Raw genomic sequence first — 16,599 nt, forward strand, 5'->3', positions numbered from 1 at the left:
TGTATGAATATGAAAAATTTCAATTAGCAATTACCTAATATCGATATGGAGTTATTACAAGGATTATCTCCTCACAGATGGTTCAATTAACAATTACCTAAGGTCGATACGGAGTCCATTATCTTCTGCAAAAAAGGTGAATCCGCCACCTTACGGTCCCACGATATCTGTGAGGAGGTAAATCGAGAAACTACAATTTGTCATGATGCAAGAGGGTATTACTTGACTTTGGTCGAGGATTCGAACCCTTGTCCTCTTTTGCAAGTCTGCTGGTAAATTATGAATAATCTTGGGAGTTATTATCAATAATCTTGGTAAATTATGAATGAAAATTTTATTTGATTTAAGAAATCAATGATTTCTGATAGTGTAACGCCTTTGTCCGATATAATTCGAAATCGCAAAAACTTTGGAAGTTGTTTGGTCAACAATTTTTTTCTTCAAAATTACCCTCCACAAATCTTGGAAGTGTTGTCCTCGTCCGGATCGTGGCGGCGGGGAACGGAGGAGGAGGGAGGGGAAGGATCATGAGGCGTGCGGCGACGGGGACAGAGGAGGTCGGAGGCGGAGAGGAGGGCGGCAGGGGGGCGCTCGAGGGAGGGGGAGGTGGGCGAGCAGGCGGCGGGATGGAACTGGTCCTCGCGCCGCTCGTAGCGAATCCAGCGTAGAGGACGACGCAGCGGCGTGGATTGGGGGCGTAAAGGCCAACAGAGCCGAGCGCCCGGCGGAGGAGCTTGGGGTCGACGAGTGGGCGAACGAGGGACCGCTGCTCGAGGTGGAGATCGCAGAGGAGCAGCAGGCGGCTCTCTGCTGGGTCACCCACCGTGTCGTCCGCCGTCGCCGACAAGGAAGCAGCAGACGCCGCCGCATTGCTCGGATTCAAGGCGTACACCTGCACACTTTTGAACGCTTCCATAGCTTCATACTCCGAAGCGAAGTAAATAGAAAGAGGATTGGAGGGATTATTCTGCAACAATTTTACAATCCACAAATCAATATCAAAAGATCAAAAATTTAAAAACAAGTAATAAATTATTCGATTAATACCACATTTATTTTAGAAAAACCATTTAAAATTCCTACAAAATTGACCATCAAAGCAAAGCAAGCAGAAAGTAAACCTTCTTTCTCTGAAACCTTTCAATATCTATATGGATCATCAAAGTTCTGTTTTGCACTTTCTTCTTAAGAAAAAGACAACGAGTAAAATCCCTCGCAAAGGGGAAAAAAAGCACAGCAGCAGCACAGGAGAAGAACATGCATGCACGAACACCTCCAGCTCTTTTCATATGCACTCCATGTGCTTCATTTCGTCTGCTTTTACATCATCTTTCTGCTCCACATTAACTACGTTCCAGCTTTCTAATGTCATCTATCTGTGACTTGGTATGAGATTTTGGAACCTATCTATCTTATCTAAATGGACAGTGATACATAGCTACAACTGTTTCAGTAGCAGATGGATGGATGGATGGAAGGAAGGTATGGAGCAGGGCCAAGACAGAGGAAGGCTTTCCTTGTAAACTTTAACTCATGAAGTGAAATGGATAGGGAAGAGGGAAAGAAAAGGTTAAAACTTTGGACCGTCCTGCAACCTCACTTTTCTTGTGTTCTTTTATCCACATCCTTCTGCTTTACTAGCTAGATCTTACCTGCAAGGAAGAGTCACAAGCTACACATCTTATGGCAATGGGTGTCGAAGCTTCAAAATTCTTTAAAGAAAGAGTTTGTAGTAACTGATCAGTGAAGGTGGGGATTCTTACATTGATAGGACTAGTGTTTCAAATTCACATTCCAATTGCTCCAAAGCCGGAGGAGAACCTGCGTGAATTATTACGGCGAGCTTAGCGCAATGAAGAATTGGTAAATGGACAGTATCAGTGATTTAAATTACGTTGGCATTTTGAAGCAGGGATCGAAGGATGGCATGTCTAGATGGGTGTTGTTGAAGCTACTTCCGCCATTGTTTGCAGTGCAGGAAGCTGTTAGATTGTCTTCGCCTGTGGAGAATAAATCAAGCGCGAAGGAAGACGACTTTTTGGTGGGCGAAGCAAAGGGGCTATCGGGCAAATTGTGCTTTGTGCTGCAACCAAGTTACAATGCGAGATCAATCATTATGCAAGAAAAAACAAAAGAGAAATCAAATTCTTGCAGAATTAGAATGTGGCATTCACCTTGGTTGGACGTCACTATCTTCATTGACATTAACATCAGCAAGAGGTTTCTCCTTATCTTCCTTCAATGATATATGGGAACTATTTATCTTGCTCTTATCTGATGCCATGAGACAAAACAGGAGTTAATTCTTGAATCATCTTAATCACCAGAATTGGATAGAAGAATGAATGAACAATAGTTCTAAGTTATCCGGCCACCTGTTGGCGACTCGTCTGGGCTGCTACTGCTGCTGCTGCTGCTGCCATTGCAGCTAATATCGACAAGATTCATTGATTGGTTGGGTGTGAAGGTGGGGGAGTTGGTGGAGGCAATGGCCGCGGAGGAAAGGCTTCTGTTCTTGAGGTCGAGGAGTTGCAGGCCCATGAATCGCCTGCCTTGCAGTTCAATCGCCCGTTGCAGCTCTGCTGCTTGCTGTTGCTCCTCTAGCTTTCTCCTCAGCAGAAGCTCTTGGCAGCTGCTGTTGTACAACATCCTTGTTCCTGATGGGTCATGCATGAATTAATTCAATGAAATACAAAGTGATGAAACAGAAGAAGACGCAACAAAGGGATCTTACCAACTTGATGAAGGTCATAAGCTTCTCTAGCATCCAGGGAAGTAGGAGTTGTACAACCATAGAAATCGCTCCTCTCACAGAGCTGCTGCTTCCTGTACGATTCAAATGAGAATAACGTAGTTTGAGATGGAGATGAGGATAGAGGAGCACCTGAACTGAACATGATCTTGTAGGGATGAAGATGGAGGAGTACCTGAACTTGTCGGGGACCTTGCCTTTCTCCTTGTAAGGCTTGACAAGCACCCGGGAATCGCACACAAAGTGCGGGTTCCCTTTCGCTAAGATCAGCTTCACGGTCTCGGGGTAGAGGAAGGTCACAAAGCCAAACATCCTCTTCTGCTGATAGGGAATTCGAACATCCTGCACCGGTCCATAGATGCTGCGAAACCCAGGGAGTGATCAACTTTCGGAAATGAAATTGACAACCAAAAGCTAGAAAGATTGGATTTTTTTTTTTTTTTGGGAGCAACTGAAGCAAAGATGAGTTTCTCCGGTCATCATGTTTTTGCTCAGCTGTTATTACCAACCTGAAGTAGTTGGAGACGTCCTCTTCGCTGAAGGTGCTGTCGGCGGGGAAGGTCAAGTAGATTTGCCTCGAGCTTGGATTCGACAACAGATCGCTTCTTGATCTGCTCAGGAACTTGTGGGCCTCGTCGGCTCCCAGCATCAGCGCCGCCGCAGCCGCCCTGCAGTAATTTGAGACGCTTTAGGATAGATTTCAAGAAGGTTACAAGTGTCTTGATGCGGAAAGGAGATACCTTTGGCTCTCATTTTGCTGCTGTTGGAGCAAGAAGTTGAGGGATTTGGTGGACGGCGATAACGGCGACGGCCGTTCGGAGCCTGCCGGTGAATAGGGGATCGCGGAGGCCATGAGCTGCGAAGAGCCGCCGATCCTCTGGCTGTTTGACCTCAGTAGCAGCTCCTGGCACTGCTGCTCCGCCGCCGCCGCAGCGTCCATCTTGGTGGCGATCGTCGCCGCAGCCTCCTCGGGGAGCCCGTGGAGGAACCGACAGGAGTCGCCGTTCTTGCAGTAGCCTCTCGCGAAGTAGAGGCACGGCTCCCAGCCGAGGCCACCCACGGTGTCTCCAAGTCGAAGATCGGCGGCGGCGGCGGAGGCGCTTCGGCGGTGGTGGTAGCCGTTAACCCCCCATCCCGTCCCGTAGGAAAACGCGGCGGGGTCGCCGCTCCGAGTAGGGCCCCGGCAGTCAACACCGTCGCGGAAGGAGAGTTGGTCAGGAACGTGGAACTCATCTGCAAGATCGCCTCCCCCGTAGAAGGGCGGCGCGTTGACATTCTTAGCGCCAACGAGCTCGTCCGGGCTCAGGAGCTCGTCCAAGGAGCTACTGTTGGAGCGGGAGAAGGCGGCCGCAGCAGCCGGCGCGTGCCAAGAGGGGGAGAGAAGGCGGGAGGCGGAGTTCTGGCGGAGCAGGAAGGAGGAAGGCGAGACAGCGGTAGCGGCGGCGGCGGCGGCAAGGCCAAGCTCCTTCCTGGCTTTGGCGACCAAGGCATAAAGGTGCGCCTCCGGCCCAAACGCGAGCCGGATGATATCCTTCTCGCCGTTCTCCTGCAGCAGGAGGAAGCCCATGATCTTGTGAGCGTTCTCCGGATCCAAGCTCTGCAACCTGGCAAACACCGTCCTGGTCGCCTCGTAGGCGTCCATGACTGCAACTCGTTGATCGGAGTGCACCCTCGCCTTCAAAGCTCCCTCCTTTATAGCACCACCACCACCAACTAATGGAAGGACACTCGAGTAGAAGCTGCTAACAATACTAGCTACTGATCACTGATTCCATCCTCAACGACGAAAGCGAGCTCCTCGCCTGCAACGCCACCGCAAGTGCTCCGGCTTAAACTTCGATCACGCAACGGAAGCAACTTGGATCGGCTCAAATAGGTCAGCTTCCCTATCTCAATCCGCCTTCACGCCCACCTTTTGCTGCCGGAGCCTAGAAATCATAGAATGGCGCTCCAACCTGGTCAAAGACGACCCATTTACCCTGCTTCCCCTCTCTTTCTCTTGTCCCTCTTTCTGGTCCTTTTAATTGTCCTTTTCTGTCCACTGTCACTGAGACGGCCGCGTACTGTTGTGAAATAACATCACATGCGAGTAGCAGCAGCAGCAGCAAATTACTTTTTTACGCCATCACAGAACATGCCATCAGAGATAAGACGAAGCAGGCAGGTTAACAATTATTTGTTTAGATGATGATGATCTCGTATTAGAAACCGAAGTTTCAAGATTTCGGCCGGTTACACGTTTCAAATGCCTGAAACTCGAAGCTGATTAATTATCTCAGTCATCTTCTTCTCCCATCTACTTTTTTTACGAGTAGGTCAGAGAGTGGGGCAGGATTTGACTGTTCATGGCAGATCAGCGCTAGGGACACTCACATGGGCGTTGGGGGTGCGTGCTCTTGCTCTGCTCATACGGCCTTCACCAATCTGAACCCTTTACCATGGACCATCACGGCATGCATCCCTCTCGCGTGGAAGGACAAAGGAACATGATGATCCGATCGACCGAGATTGAAGGCCCCGGTGCTGCTGCGATCGAGCTGAGGCGACTCACAAGAAGAAATTGAACTGTAAATAAACTTGTAAAGGAGCATGCATGCACCGAAGTAGGTGGCTGATTAGATTCTCATGTAATTTACTGATGATCATGACCAGCTGCCAATAAAATAGAATAGACAACCCCTTCGTTTGACCTTATCTGTTATCTGCTGCTAATTGTAGCTTCCAATAGCAGCTGTGGCTTATGTTTGGGACTGAATTATGGATAAGGGAAGGAAGGAAGATTAGGAAGTGTGTATTGTAGTATAAGGGCGATGGTTTATAAGGGTTGAGAGATACGTGAGGAGGCAGGCACCACTCTTTAATTGCAGGAATTGGCACCTACCTCTTGTGGTGGCGATGGTTGACGCAGACAGGGAAACCAATGGAAAGCCAGCCGCTTTTGGAGACCAGAGGAGCTTGTGCCACTGAAGAGCATTTCTGCCACACTCGGAGACCACAGATGTCCTTGTCCAAGCACGCACCATCTTCCACTCTCTGTGTTCCCACTCTGCGTCCAATAAGAGCAAACGCCTAAATCAGTTGAGGCAGTAAAGAATTCAAGTTCGGATCCTTCTCGCTGTATTGTGCTGAAATATCATGTCGATCGATTCAAGTATTTACTGCGGATTCAATCAGTGAGATGGAATGCCTGCACGGTTTCTGTAACTTAATGCCGTGCCTCCATGTGAGGCCGCAGAGCTGCATTCATAGTCACTGCTGCAGACAATCCCTGTTCAGAATCATAGAAAAATGAATAGCAAGATAACGAGAGCCCTCCTCACCAATAAAACACAAAAGAAGTTCACAGTCAAAATGTCTGAATGATTGGATTCTCTCCCTCATTCCCGCTTTAAATGACTTTTTACTACTGGCTTTACTAGCTACATTCCCAATCCTGCTTTTCCTGTATCTCCCCTTCATTTACTTGTACAGAAAAGCAATAAAGTTCGCTGAGCAGTCTAAAAAGCCTTGTTTGCTACTTGCCCTCGGGCAAATGGCATGCAGTGGAGGGTCCGTGTGTGGTATTCTTTTCCTAGTGGGAATTTCATAATTAACCAGGGCAGTGGGACTTCAACAGTGTGCTTTCATGCTGCTCCAAAATGTTATGATTCAACTGCAACTCCAGCCCCACCAAAGCCAAAGCCAAAACCAAAGCCAACGCCATTGATCAGATTTCCACGTGATAATGTCAGTGGCTGTCCTGCACAGCAACCAAACAGCCGTCAATCATGCCTACAGGACAGGAATATACAGCAGAAATACTAGCATGAAAATTCAACAAGTTCGATACATACGATACGAGGGAGTTGATGCACAATTTCGACAAACAGTTGGTGTGCATTGAAACATCCAACTGTAAAATGTGAGGGGCAGAGCAAGGGTGCCAAACCTACCTCCCCATGTGGGGATCAGCTGGTGTGCAGGACAAAAGACGAGCGTAAATTAATTGTGGTAGCTGAAATTCACTGTTCGAATACAACTGATTATCCTGCTTGTGATGGCTTCCAGATAGATATGACATTGCAACTAGACTGCTGTCTCCCAAAGTTTCTCCAAAGTGTTCATTTTACATGGAGAAGTTTTCTCCTCGATCATCCCTCTCCTCTTGTTTTGATAATTGGATTGTTTGAGTGACAACTAAAGGAGGGTTGGAGCAGAATCATAGCAATGGGGGCCGATTAGTCAGTGCCTATGTGATGTCAATGGACTTGTGGAGCCATCCTGTCTTCTTGTGATTGATTAGTTAATTAATTATGCAACCAATAGGTAATATCCATGGAACAAAGGACAGATAATGGTGATTAGTGCGAGCTAGCAAACAAATGGTTTTCCATAATATTAATTTCAGCTGATGATTCCATCTGCGTTTGTGCGTCTCCAAGTATTTTAGGCAGTCGCTTTCGGAAGTGAAGTGGCTTTTCCTGATGCCTGCAGATTGCCTCCATTAATGGAGGATTGCCAGATGCTAACAAGAAATTAACTTGGTGATTGATTGTTTCTCAACACCCTGAATTCCTTGATTTGGATCGAGATCAGAAAGGTCATGGTGAAGGACCCCCAGACCCACGAGGGCACACTCGAGTGTTGCACTAGCTACCTCCTTCACTCACTCGCATGTCGAGCAGCCCTTGCTTTTCAAACAAGTTAGGCGAGGAAAAACAAAGGCAAAGAAGGGCATTTCACTGTCATCTGCAGACTTGAGCGATCATATTTGCTTAGAGGGATTGGGATTGGACTGTTACCCACCAAAGAAGCCGAGCAGCTAGGTGTTGGTTGGAAAGTCGCTTTCGGTATGCATGGACGGCACTTACTGGATTCTTTTGGCAGAAAAATTTGACAGGAAAAGGACTGCAATGGAATCCAATCATTTTGGAGGGTCATTTCATGGCCATCCTTGCTGTCAGCCATCCACTGAGTAAAACTTTACTACAGATACATTACGTATAGAAATAATTGATCATTTCTCTCATTGTAGACGATGAGCTGCATGTTCCTTTTTCTTTCTCTCCAGTTTAATATTTCATCCAGTTGATTGCAGCAGCCGCAACTTGAAGCCCCACCTTGTCTGAGCATGCGATTTAATTAAGCAGAAACAACAGTGTTCAGCAACTATTGCTCGATTTGCAGAGCGCTTGCAATCCTGAAGAACTACGTCAACGCAATCTGTAGCAGAAAAAACAGTGTTCAACAGCTACGGCAGAAAAATCTCTGGTGAAGAGTAAGCATTCCTTATGTGAGAATGAAGGTCACAACCTCAGATGAAGAGAGCAAAACTCTATAATTCATAAGCAGAAACTCCTGAAGCAGATATTCTCTCATCTACGAACTCACTGCCAAAATATAATTTTAAACTAGTATCAGTGATTCTATGTGATTAAGAAGGAGAAAGACATTGCTCATTAATTCTACTCCAAGAGTAATCTGAAAGTTAATGTCGCAACTAAAAATAAACAAGTAAAAGTTTGGTGTGACACAAATAGGAAACATATCTGCTAAAAAAAAACAATGTATCAAAGGCAGAACTCTAGGACAAGCAGTGAAGAGCAACTTTTGATTGAAATTAGCAAGATCAAACATTCATATACACTGTCGTAACCAAATTTAAGCATGCATCATAATGCAATTGATATCAGGAGTTTATAATCATGCCTGTTTAAAACATGAGAAAAGAACAATTCTGAAGACTATAGTTAGGTGTGTTGATTCTAAATACAAGAATATAAAGAGTAAAAGGTCTGGAAAACAAAAGGATTTGCAATTGTCCAACAAGACTCTCAAAGTGATAGAAGATAAGGGATCAGAATGGTTGTGCCTGAGTGATTCTAGGGTTTTAGAGGTTTCAAAGATTTCGTTGCCTGGTGAATCAAAGAAGGCAGGTTTGGGAGTTTCCGAGGAATGGACAGCAGGAACAGGGATATGGATGAGACGGCAATGGCATATGAAGTGATCGCTAGCCTCCGCACCGGCGACCGGAGCTCCTCAGCGTCGATGAGGACTCGGCGACGTCAATGACACACCGACCGCCGCGGCCTCTGCTTCTCGCAACAAACAGATTCAAAGAAGACGAAGAGCGATCAACTCCAATCTTGCACCTTCTCTGGTGATTCCTGTATTCTTCCAGACAAACACTTTAAATTCAACATGCCTGTTTACAGTGTCTGGACTCGACGGAGGTGGCCGACGGACGATGGCCATATTTAGCATTCGAGTCAACGCAAAGACATGGTTGACTTCCATCTGCCAGTCTCGCTGGGCCATCCCAAACCGTCATCCGCATACTTGAAGACCGCGTCTATGCGACCCCTTCAACCTGGACTCACTCAAACTCGTAACTCTCCACCATCCAATTTCTGAACTCCCCAAAACGTTACCTACCTTTTGAACCCGCCAAGAATGTGGGTCCCGCGATGCTCATGGGTCACCGTCCAGTGAGTACGCAATGCTCGTGCGTGACAGCTAAGTACCCAAGGTAAATTGAAATTAATTGTTCAAATGGTTAGATACCCGTTCACTACCCCACTAGTCGCGTGATGACATGTCATAGTTTATGGACACGTGTCTTCTGATAATTGGATACATAGAAATTTTGACTTGTAAGTAATTTGTTAAAAATGGGAGAGAGAGAGAGAGAGAGAGCGCCATTGCGGAGGGAGATCTGTCTCGACCTCGTTGCCTTCGACCGCTGCTCTCGATCGATCTCATTCTCTGGTAATTAGCTGGATCCGTCCCAAGAGACGCCGTTGAAGGCTCCGGCGCCGACCCAGACGTCGTCGTCCAACGGCCTCATTCGGTGCCGCTCGCCGTCCGCACCGGAGCTCAGCCGCGGACACTCCGAGATCCAGGACAAGATGAGGCGGGCGCGCCAGGGGACTATCCCCGACATGATCCAGCGCTACCGAGGCATTGTCCTCGCGGTCCCTCTCTTCCTAGTATGTTCTATCCTATTCGTCGTGACCCGCGCTCCTGGGAGCATTTCCAGGAAGGCGATTCCCGGAGGGTTTGCGGGATCTAGGAGCTATGCTGTCATATTTGACGCGGGGAGTTCCGGGAGTAGGGTTCATGTCTTCTGCTTTGATAAAAATTTGGATCTACTGCATATAGGGAAAAATTTGGAACTGTTTGAACAAGTAAGGGTTACAAATTGTCTTCCTTATTCTGTTTTTTTTTTTTTTTTGCCTTTATTCTACTATAGCTCCAACCCAGTCTTGTTTGTGCTTGATATAATTTCTTCTAAATTAATTTCGTTAAGATTTGGTATATTGAAAGCTTCAGAGTTCAAATTTTGCATGAACGTATGAAGTTAAGAAACTTAAACATGTCAATTTTGGGATTGTACAGATTGTTTCGATGCTATTGTTGTTCATTGCAGGGAAACGATTGCATCAAATATTACGAACACATCTATAACATCCGAGAACTAGATAGAAGATGAGGGACTACATGTATTTGAACCGAAGACTATGCTAGGATACCATGTAAAAAAATTAGATTAGGAGATTGTATTTGTTACTATTGTTCACTAAATTGAAACCGCTACATCATACGTATATGTAGGACACAATTATGGCATCCTAGAAGTAGGTAGAAGACGTAGGACCTCCAGCTGACACTGGTGGTAGAGATCAAACATCCCCCAGTATTAACTCTTCAAGGGCTCAAGACACTACTCAAGGCAATTCCCGGAAGCCTGTCCTCCTTCGACCTTCACTGTCTAACAAACCCATATCTAAATCCTCCATCATATCATCAAAGGCCGGAGATGTGGTCTCTAGCTAAGAAGCTACTGCTTCTTCTCCTCATGTTCCTTCCAATGAAGGCATCACCTAATTAGCCATTTAAGGCACCTTGTTGCTCTGGTGAGGCTGACACATGTGGAGAAGATCCAACACCCTAGTACCCATTCAATTCCTTATATCCTCCATCATTGATGCTATCTGCTACAGTGCCTTATTGCTACACCTTCCAATGGACACTTGACCATATTCCATTGTGGTTCCTTCACAAGCAGATTTTGTCATCTGCTTTCCTTCAAGATGAACAGAGCTTCTTGCCTCCCTTCAAATGATGTCGTTGCCATTCCCTTCAAGAATGGGGCACGGTCTTCTCCCTGAACCTCATCTTTGAGGCCTTTTAGAAATCCTAAATTTTCCGGAATCAGAAGGAGATCCAATCTCCTCCCCATACCTCATCTTCAAGATCTTCCAGCAGGTTCTTCCGATGTTGTTACCATTGCTGAGTAGTTCTTTCCTTGTGTTTCCATCCTCTCCCTGCATAATAAAAATATGACAAAGTGGATGCCTCATTCCTGACCAGTTCTAATGTTGATAATTCCTTCACTCAGGCAAAGACATAAAATGTTATCAAGTCGTCTAAAGTGCTTTCACAGTTGTGTAATGTACAGTTCACATGTAGTGAACAATAATATCATAATACAATCTTATATCCTTAATACTATACATTTTAGCTTCGAAGCTTAAATCTGAAATTTCTAATCAATTAAAACTTAGAAACTGTCTTGAAGAATATCTAATTTTTATCTTTTTAGTGAGATAGAATTGCAAGTACAAATAAATTTTCAATGTGTAAAATTTTTGGACTAATTACTTCTTTGTCTTTCACTTGCAGATAAAACCTGGATTGAGTGCTTATGCTAAAGACCCTCAGCAGGCTGCAGATTCACTTATTCCTCTCTTGGAGAAAGCAGAGAGTGTTATCCCAGAGGGATTGAGACGTAAAACGCCTGTCAGAGTTGGGGTAAATTGTATTTCTTTGTCCTATTGGTCCTATCAAGCTTGTGTTATGGAGTGACATTTTCTGTATAGTTATCGTAGTATGATATTCATGCAGGCTACAGCAGGTCTTAGAGCTCTGGGAGCTGAAGCATCTGAACAAATTTTGCAAGCGGTAAAATTTCCTGCCTGTTCCTTCGCAACACTAATATTGAACAACTATTCCGACAGTTCGTTCCAATCGACTTGATTTATTTCTACTAACTTTCTTCATAGCATACTTGATTAATCTTAACTTTTATGTGCTGTCTTTTTGTTTGGGATCATTTACACAGGTTAGAGAGTTACTTCAACACAAGAGCTCATTAAAATTCCAGTCAGACTGGGTAACTGTTCTTGATGGAACCCAGGAAGGTGCTTATCAATGGGTATGTAGCACAAATTTCTTTAATTCTGATTGAAATTTATAATAGATATTGCTTGCTGTTACTGCTTATCGATTGTTGGATTTAGTTATATAACTTTGTAGTTAGCAACAAAATCAAGAAGCATTATCTCTTTTGAATAAAATTTTCCATGCTGATTTGCTTGACTCACTTGTATACTTGGCTTAGTGTGGAAAAGTGTCTTGTGAAATTAGCAAAATATGGTTCACAGATATTTAATTGACAATCATGTTTGGTTTCACGTAGGCCTTAGATACTAGTAAATTCCCTTTTGTTCTTTTATTATGCTAGCATTTCTATTGGGATTACTAGTGTAGGCCCTGGTAGACATGTCAAAATGGATGACAATTTAGCCACATTGCCCAAATTGTTTGAAAACCAAATCAATCCATGTCAAGGTTATGTCTTTAACAAAAGAAGGTACAGGAACAAGTTTTTAAATTTTACCTGATATAGGATTATCTATTTGTACATGTTTGCTGATTCTATTCTTTTATTAGATTCTTCTATTGCTTGAGGTACTTGTAGCATCAAGCTTTCGTTCAAGTTGATTGGTTGTTGTGTGACTTGGAACTTTTATAATATTGTGGTACTACCTGCCATATTTTATGCTTAGAGTGCTCAGCAACTTTGAAGCAATACTACAGAAAACTAATGCAATTGAAATAACATAGAGTATTAAAAAAGATAAAACAGTAGCACCATATAGGAATAAATCGAGTGTGGTTCTGATAAACTATAAAAATTATAAAAGTGTAAGAAAATAGGTTGAGGTGATATGCACATGTCCAAAGGAGACGAATAAATTTTATAGTTGAAGGTGTAAGAATAAAGAGACATAATAAAATTCAAGTTAATTTAATTGATCTGATATTTGTAATAGTATTGCATTCTTGCATATAGTTTTATGGAAAGATAGGATCCACGTATTGACCCCAATAGTTGGAATTTACACAGGCCTGATGTTGACGATGACAGTTGGAAGATCTATTGATGAATAACTACCTGATTAACTATAAATATTCAACCTGTATCAAATGTGTCTCATTGCATAATCATATCTAGGTCAAATATCAGCTTAAACATAGATTTGAACTTCTAACACATCGAAGGATCATGTAGATCTTAACTACTCAAACATGAACTATATTGTATTTCATTACCCTAAAGTTTCTGGCATTTTTTGTATAATAGCTTGTTTGATGCTGCCCAATCTATCTTTTTCTAGATCATCAACAGTATCGACATTCTCACTCCTTAACATGTTAACTTCTGCCTTAGATAATGTTCCTCTTTTTACATGGTTTTTATGTCTTACAAAGAAAATTCTTTCTTGCAGATTACTATCAACTATCTTTCAGGAAGACTTGGAAAATCTTATGCAGATACAGTTGGAGTAGTTGATTTGGGAGGTGGATCTGTTCAAATGGCTTATGCCATTTCAGAAGAAGACGCTAAAAAGGCACCAAAAGTCTCAGATGGAGAGGATTCATATGTGCAGAAATTGTTTCTTAAAGGAAGTCATTATTACTTGTATGTCCACAGGTATCACATCTTTTCTCCTAATTGTGAAACTTTTTTCCCTGTGGCATTCTGGCGATAAACCTGTAACGGTTTCTAAGTAATTGTTAGTACTGATGATTTTAAAACAACTATGAGTTTGAAATCTTATGTGATAGTTGTTACCTAGGTTAAATTGGCTGATGTTTTCCATGCAGTTATCTTCACTATGGCTTGTTAGCTGCTCGTGCTGAGATTCTGAAAATTTCTGGTGATGTCAGCAACTGTATATCGGGTGGCTATCATGGTATATTAGATATATTTACTAAAATTCCATCTTCTTACTTTGGTCTGTACTTGCTTTTCCTGTTCCAATTTGACCTATTTTTAATATAATTTAGTGTTAATTTTCAAAATGGTTACACAACTAGAAGAGCTAATCTGGTACTTGGAACTTACAACATTATTGGGAGGCACTCCATGTTTCTGCTTTTCTTCCATGCTTCCCATTGAGCAAACAAGAGTTCTGTAAAATGATCCTGCCTGTGTCATGTTTCTAATAATTATAAAGAGCATTTTGCGCCTATGATATCTTTGGACTCTTAGGTGATTACAAATCATCATTTGACAACTAATGAGCAGGCTTCTTTTACCTCACAGGCAATGTTCCGTGTATTTGATATGGAGATTTAGGGTGCTGCTTGTATTTGTAATCACTACCTATTCTATTTATCATTTAGAATACACAGATCTTTCCACATAGGATACCTCACCTCTGTGCACCATCCAATCATTCATATGAAAATGCAGGCACATGCAAGGAAGTTACATACATCTTATCATTACCTAGAAAATCAAAGACAAAGGCTCGGGCATTCATCCTGGCAGCAGATTCAAGCTATATTTCCACAGCATGATTCCTCTCTTGCATAGCCTACTAACTCATAAAATAAACTTCCCTGGTCTAGTCCATATTGTGTTGTCTGAATAAATTTATGATGGATTATCTACCATGGAATAGGGAGCGTTGGACATAGGACATACTGTCATTGTGTGGTGTAAAGCTAGAATTTGCTCAGGAATTATTTTGGTTATGGATTTTCTTTCCGCATGTGATTCCTATCTCTTGCTAACCTACTAACCAATAAAATAAACTTCCCTAGTCTAGTCCTTATTGTGTTATGTCTGAATAAATTGATGATGGAGTATCTTCCATGGAACCGGAAGTGTTGGACATGTGACATACTGTCATTGTGTGGTGTAAAGCTAGAACTTTCTCAGGAATTATTTTGGTTAAGGATTGTCTACTGTCGTTTTCAGTTCCAATGCGTGCTTCATTTCTGCCCACCAAAACTGCAAAATGCATTATCATGTGCAAACTTTTAGGGTCCAATTACCTGGATGAAAGATATGAGGGAGAGGGGGGATTTGTGACCCCTTTTCCTCCAAGTAATCAGACCATTCCTTTAGTGTCAGTGATGTTTAAGGTACATCAACTCCTGACATCAATCTCTACTAACAACCTAGGCTACTTTTCTCTCATTTTGACTCGAGGAATTAATAGACTTCTTTCTTTGCTTGAATGTGCATGTTCTTATAAACAAATGTCGGCTCTCAAGATCAGCCTAACAATTTTTGTTTCCTGAAGGGTCGTACGAGTATGGTGGCAAGACATACAAAGCATCAGCTTCACCGTCTGGTGCCAGTTTCTCCCAATGCAGAGATGACGCAGTTAAGGCTCTCAGGGTTGGTGAACCGGCATGCGCCCATATGAAGTGTACATTCCAAGGCATCTGGAACGGGGGAGGTGGAGCTGGGCAGCAAAATTTGTTTGTCGCATCCTTTTTCTTCGACAGGGCTTCCGAGGTAACATTTGATTCTTGCTTTTGGACTCCCGAAGCATATCTCTTGTTCATTTCAAACCCTCACGTTCCCTGCGTCCTTGTCAGGCTGGTTTCATAGACCCAAATAAACCAGTTGCAAAGGTCAAACCTGCAGAGTTCGAGGAGGCTGCAAAGCGAGCTTGCCAATTGAGTATCGACGATACGAAGGCAGCCTACCCTCGTGTTGCTACTGAGAACCTTCCCTATCTTTGCATGGACCTCGTGTACCAGTATGCCTTGCTGGTGGATGGGTTTGGTAGGCAAACTTAGCAGCATAGTCCCAGGCGTTTGTAAGATTCTGATACTTCTACTCTCGTCTTAACTCTTCCATGTTTCATCATCGCAGCTGTAGACCCAAGTCTAGAGATCACGCTCGTGAAGCAAGTTCCATATGGCGACTCCTTCGTGGAGGCAGCATGGCCTCTTGGTAGTGCCATTGAAGTAGTCTCATCACCATAACTAAAGCCCTAGTTTCATGCAATCGCAACTGCTGAACCCCCATCAGGATCCCGGCTGAGAAGAATCAAAGCTTCAGCAGCAAAGGGCTTGGATATTACAATTTTGCGTGGCGATTCATTCACTTACGCTCGTGTGGTATTCAATTGTTACAAATTTAATTGTCGTTCATTTGTGGAACAATTGTTAGTTAATGCACACATCTGTTGTTTCTTAGGGTTAGCACGGTTTCATTTATCGGTTTAATAAGGAAAACTAAAATCGAACTAAAGTTTTTTTTTAATTTTATCATTTCGGGTTGGTTTTAAATTAAATGAGAGTATTAATTAAAAGTAAATATAAATTATGCACCTTATAAAAATTTAAATTGTTCGATTTAATTCTAATGTGTAGTTGTGTAAAATTAATACAAACGTATGTCTTCCAAGAAAAGGTATTATTGGTTCAATAAATCAAATGCTTATTGAAGATTAAAGAAATGGTTACAAACTAATTTTCACAATTTAAAAAATTAATAACAACCAAAGAGCGCCATCTTGTTTGTAAACAGAAACTATAGGCATCTATTCTTTGCATTTCGATTTCCCTTTCATTAGAGGATGAGGTTGCAATGGCTTCCTTGCTCTGCTTAGCAAAAGTGCAAAACCTCAAAAGCATTCCTTTATGATCTTCTTCCTCTCTTTGATGTTTGATAACAACTAACATAACTGCTTCAAAGGTAAGACTTCCCTCCATCTTCGATATCAAAATTCTATCACTGATGCTGTGTCAAGGGTGAAGAGCAACAGTTGAGG

At 43.1% G+C, this 16,599-nt stretch overlaps 2 protein-coding genes across 2 annotated transcripts; one reads left to right on the top strand and one right to left on the bottom strand.

Moving 5' to 3' along the window:
• Positions 1 to 1,032: 1,032 nt before the first annotated feature.
• On the bottom strand, positions 1,033 to 4,750 carry LOC141811803 (zinc finger CCCH domain-containing protein 53-like). The gene is made up of 9 exons (XM_074699859.1): positions 3,493 to 4,750; positions 3,262 to 3,420; positions 2,928 to 3,113; positions 2,735 to 2,826; positions 2,376 to 2,657; positions 2,175 to 2,274; positions 1,895 to 2,083; positions 1,764 to 1,821; positions 1,033 to 1,652 (listed from the first exon to the last, which is right to left on the bottom strand). The coding sequence occupies exons 1-8, from the start codon at positions 4,392 to 4,394 to the stop codon at positions 1,788 to 1,790; spliced, it is 1,944 nt and encodes a 647-aa protein (XP_074555960.1). The 5' UTR covers positions 4,395 to 4,750; the 3' UTR covers positions 1,033 to 1,652; positions 1,764 to 1,787.
• Positions 4,751 to 9,441: 4,691 nt separating this feature from the next.
• Positions 9,442 to 16,021, top strand: LOC141811804 (putative apyrase 2). Its single transcript, XM_074699860.1, has 9 exons — positions 9,442 to 9,918; positions 11,417 to 11,545; positions 11,639 to 11,695; positions 11,856 to 11,948; positions 13,306 to 13,511; positions 13,685 to 13,773; positions 15,115 to 15,332; positions 15,416 to 15,605; positions 15,696 to 16,021. The coding sequence occupies exons 1-9, from the start codon at positions 9,640 to 9,642 to the stop codon at positions 15,806 to 15,808; spliced, it is 1,374 nt and encodes a 457-aa protein (XP_074555961.1). The 5' UTR covers positions 9,442 to 9,639; the 3' UTR covers positions 15,809 to 16,021.
• Positions 16,022 to 16,599: the final 578 nt, after the last annotated feature.

The sequence above is a fragment of the Curcuma longa genome, chromosome 17 (genome assembly GCF_044706935.1).
Source record: "Curcuma longa cultivar G26 ecotype Majalengka, Jawa Barat chromosome 17, ITB_CL_G26_1.1, whole genome shotgun sequence".
Classification (NCBI taxonomy): domain Eukaryota; kingdom Viridiplantae; phylum Streptophyta; class Magnoliopsida; order Zingiberales; family Zingiberaceae; genus Curcuma; species Curcuma longa.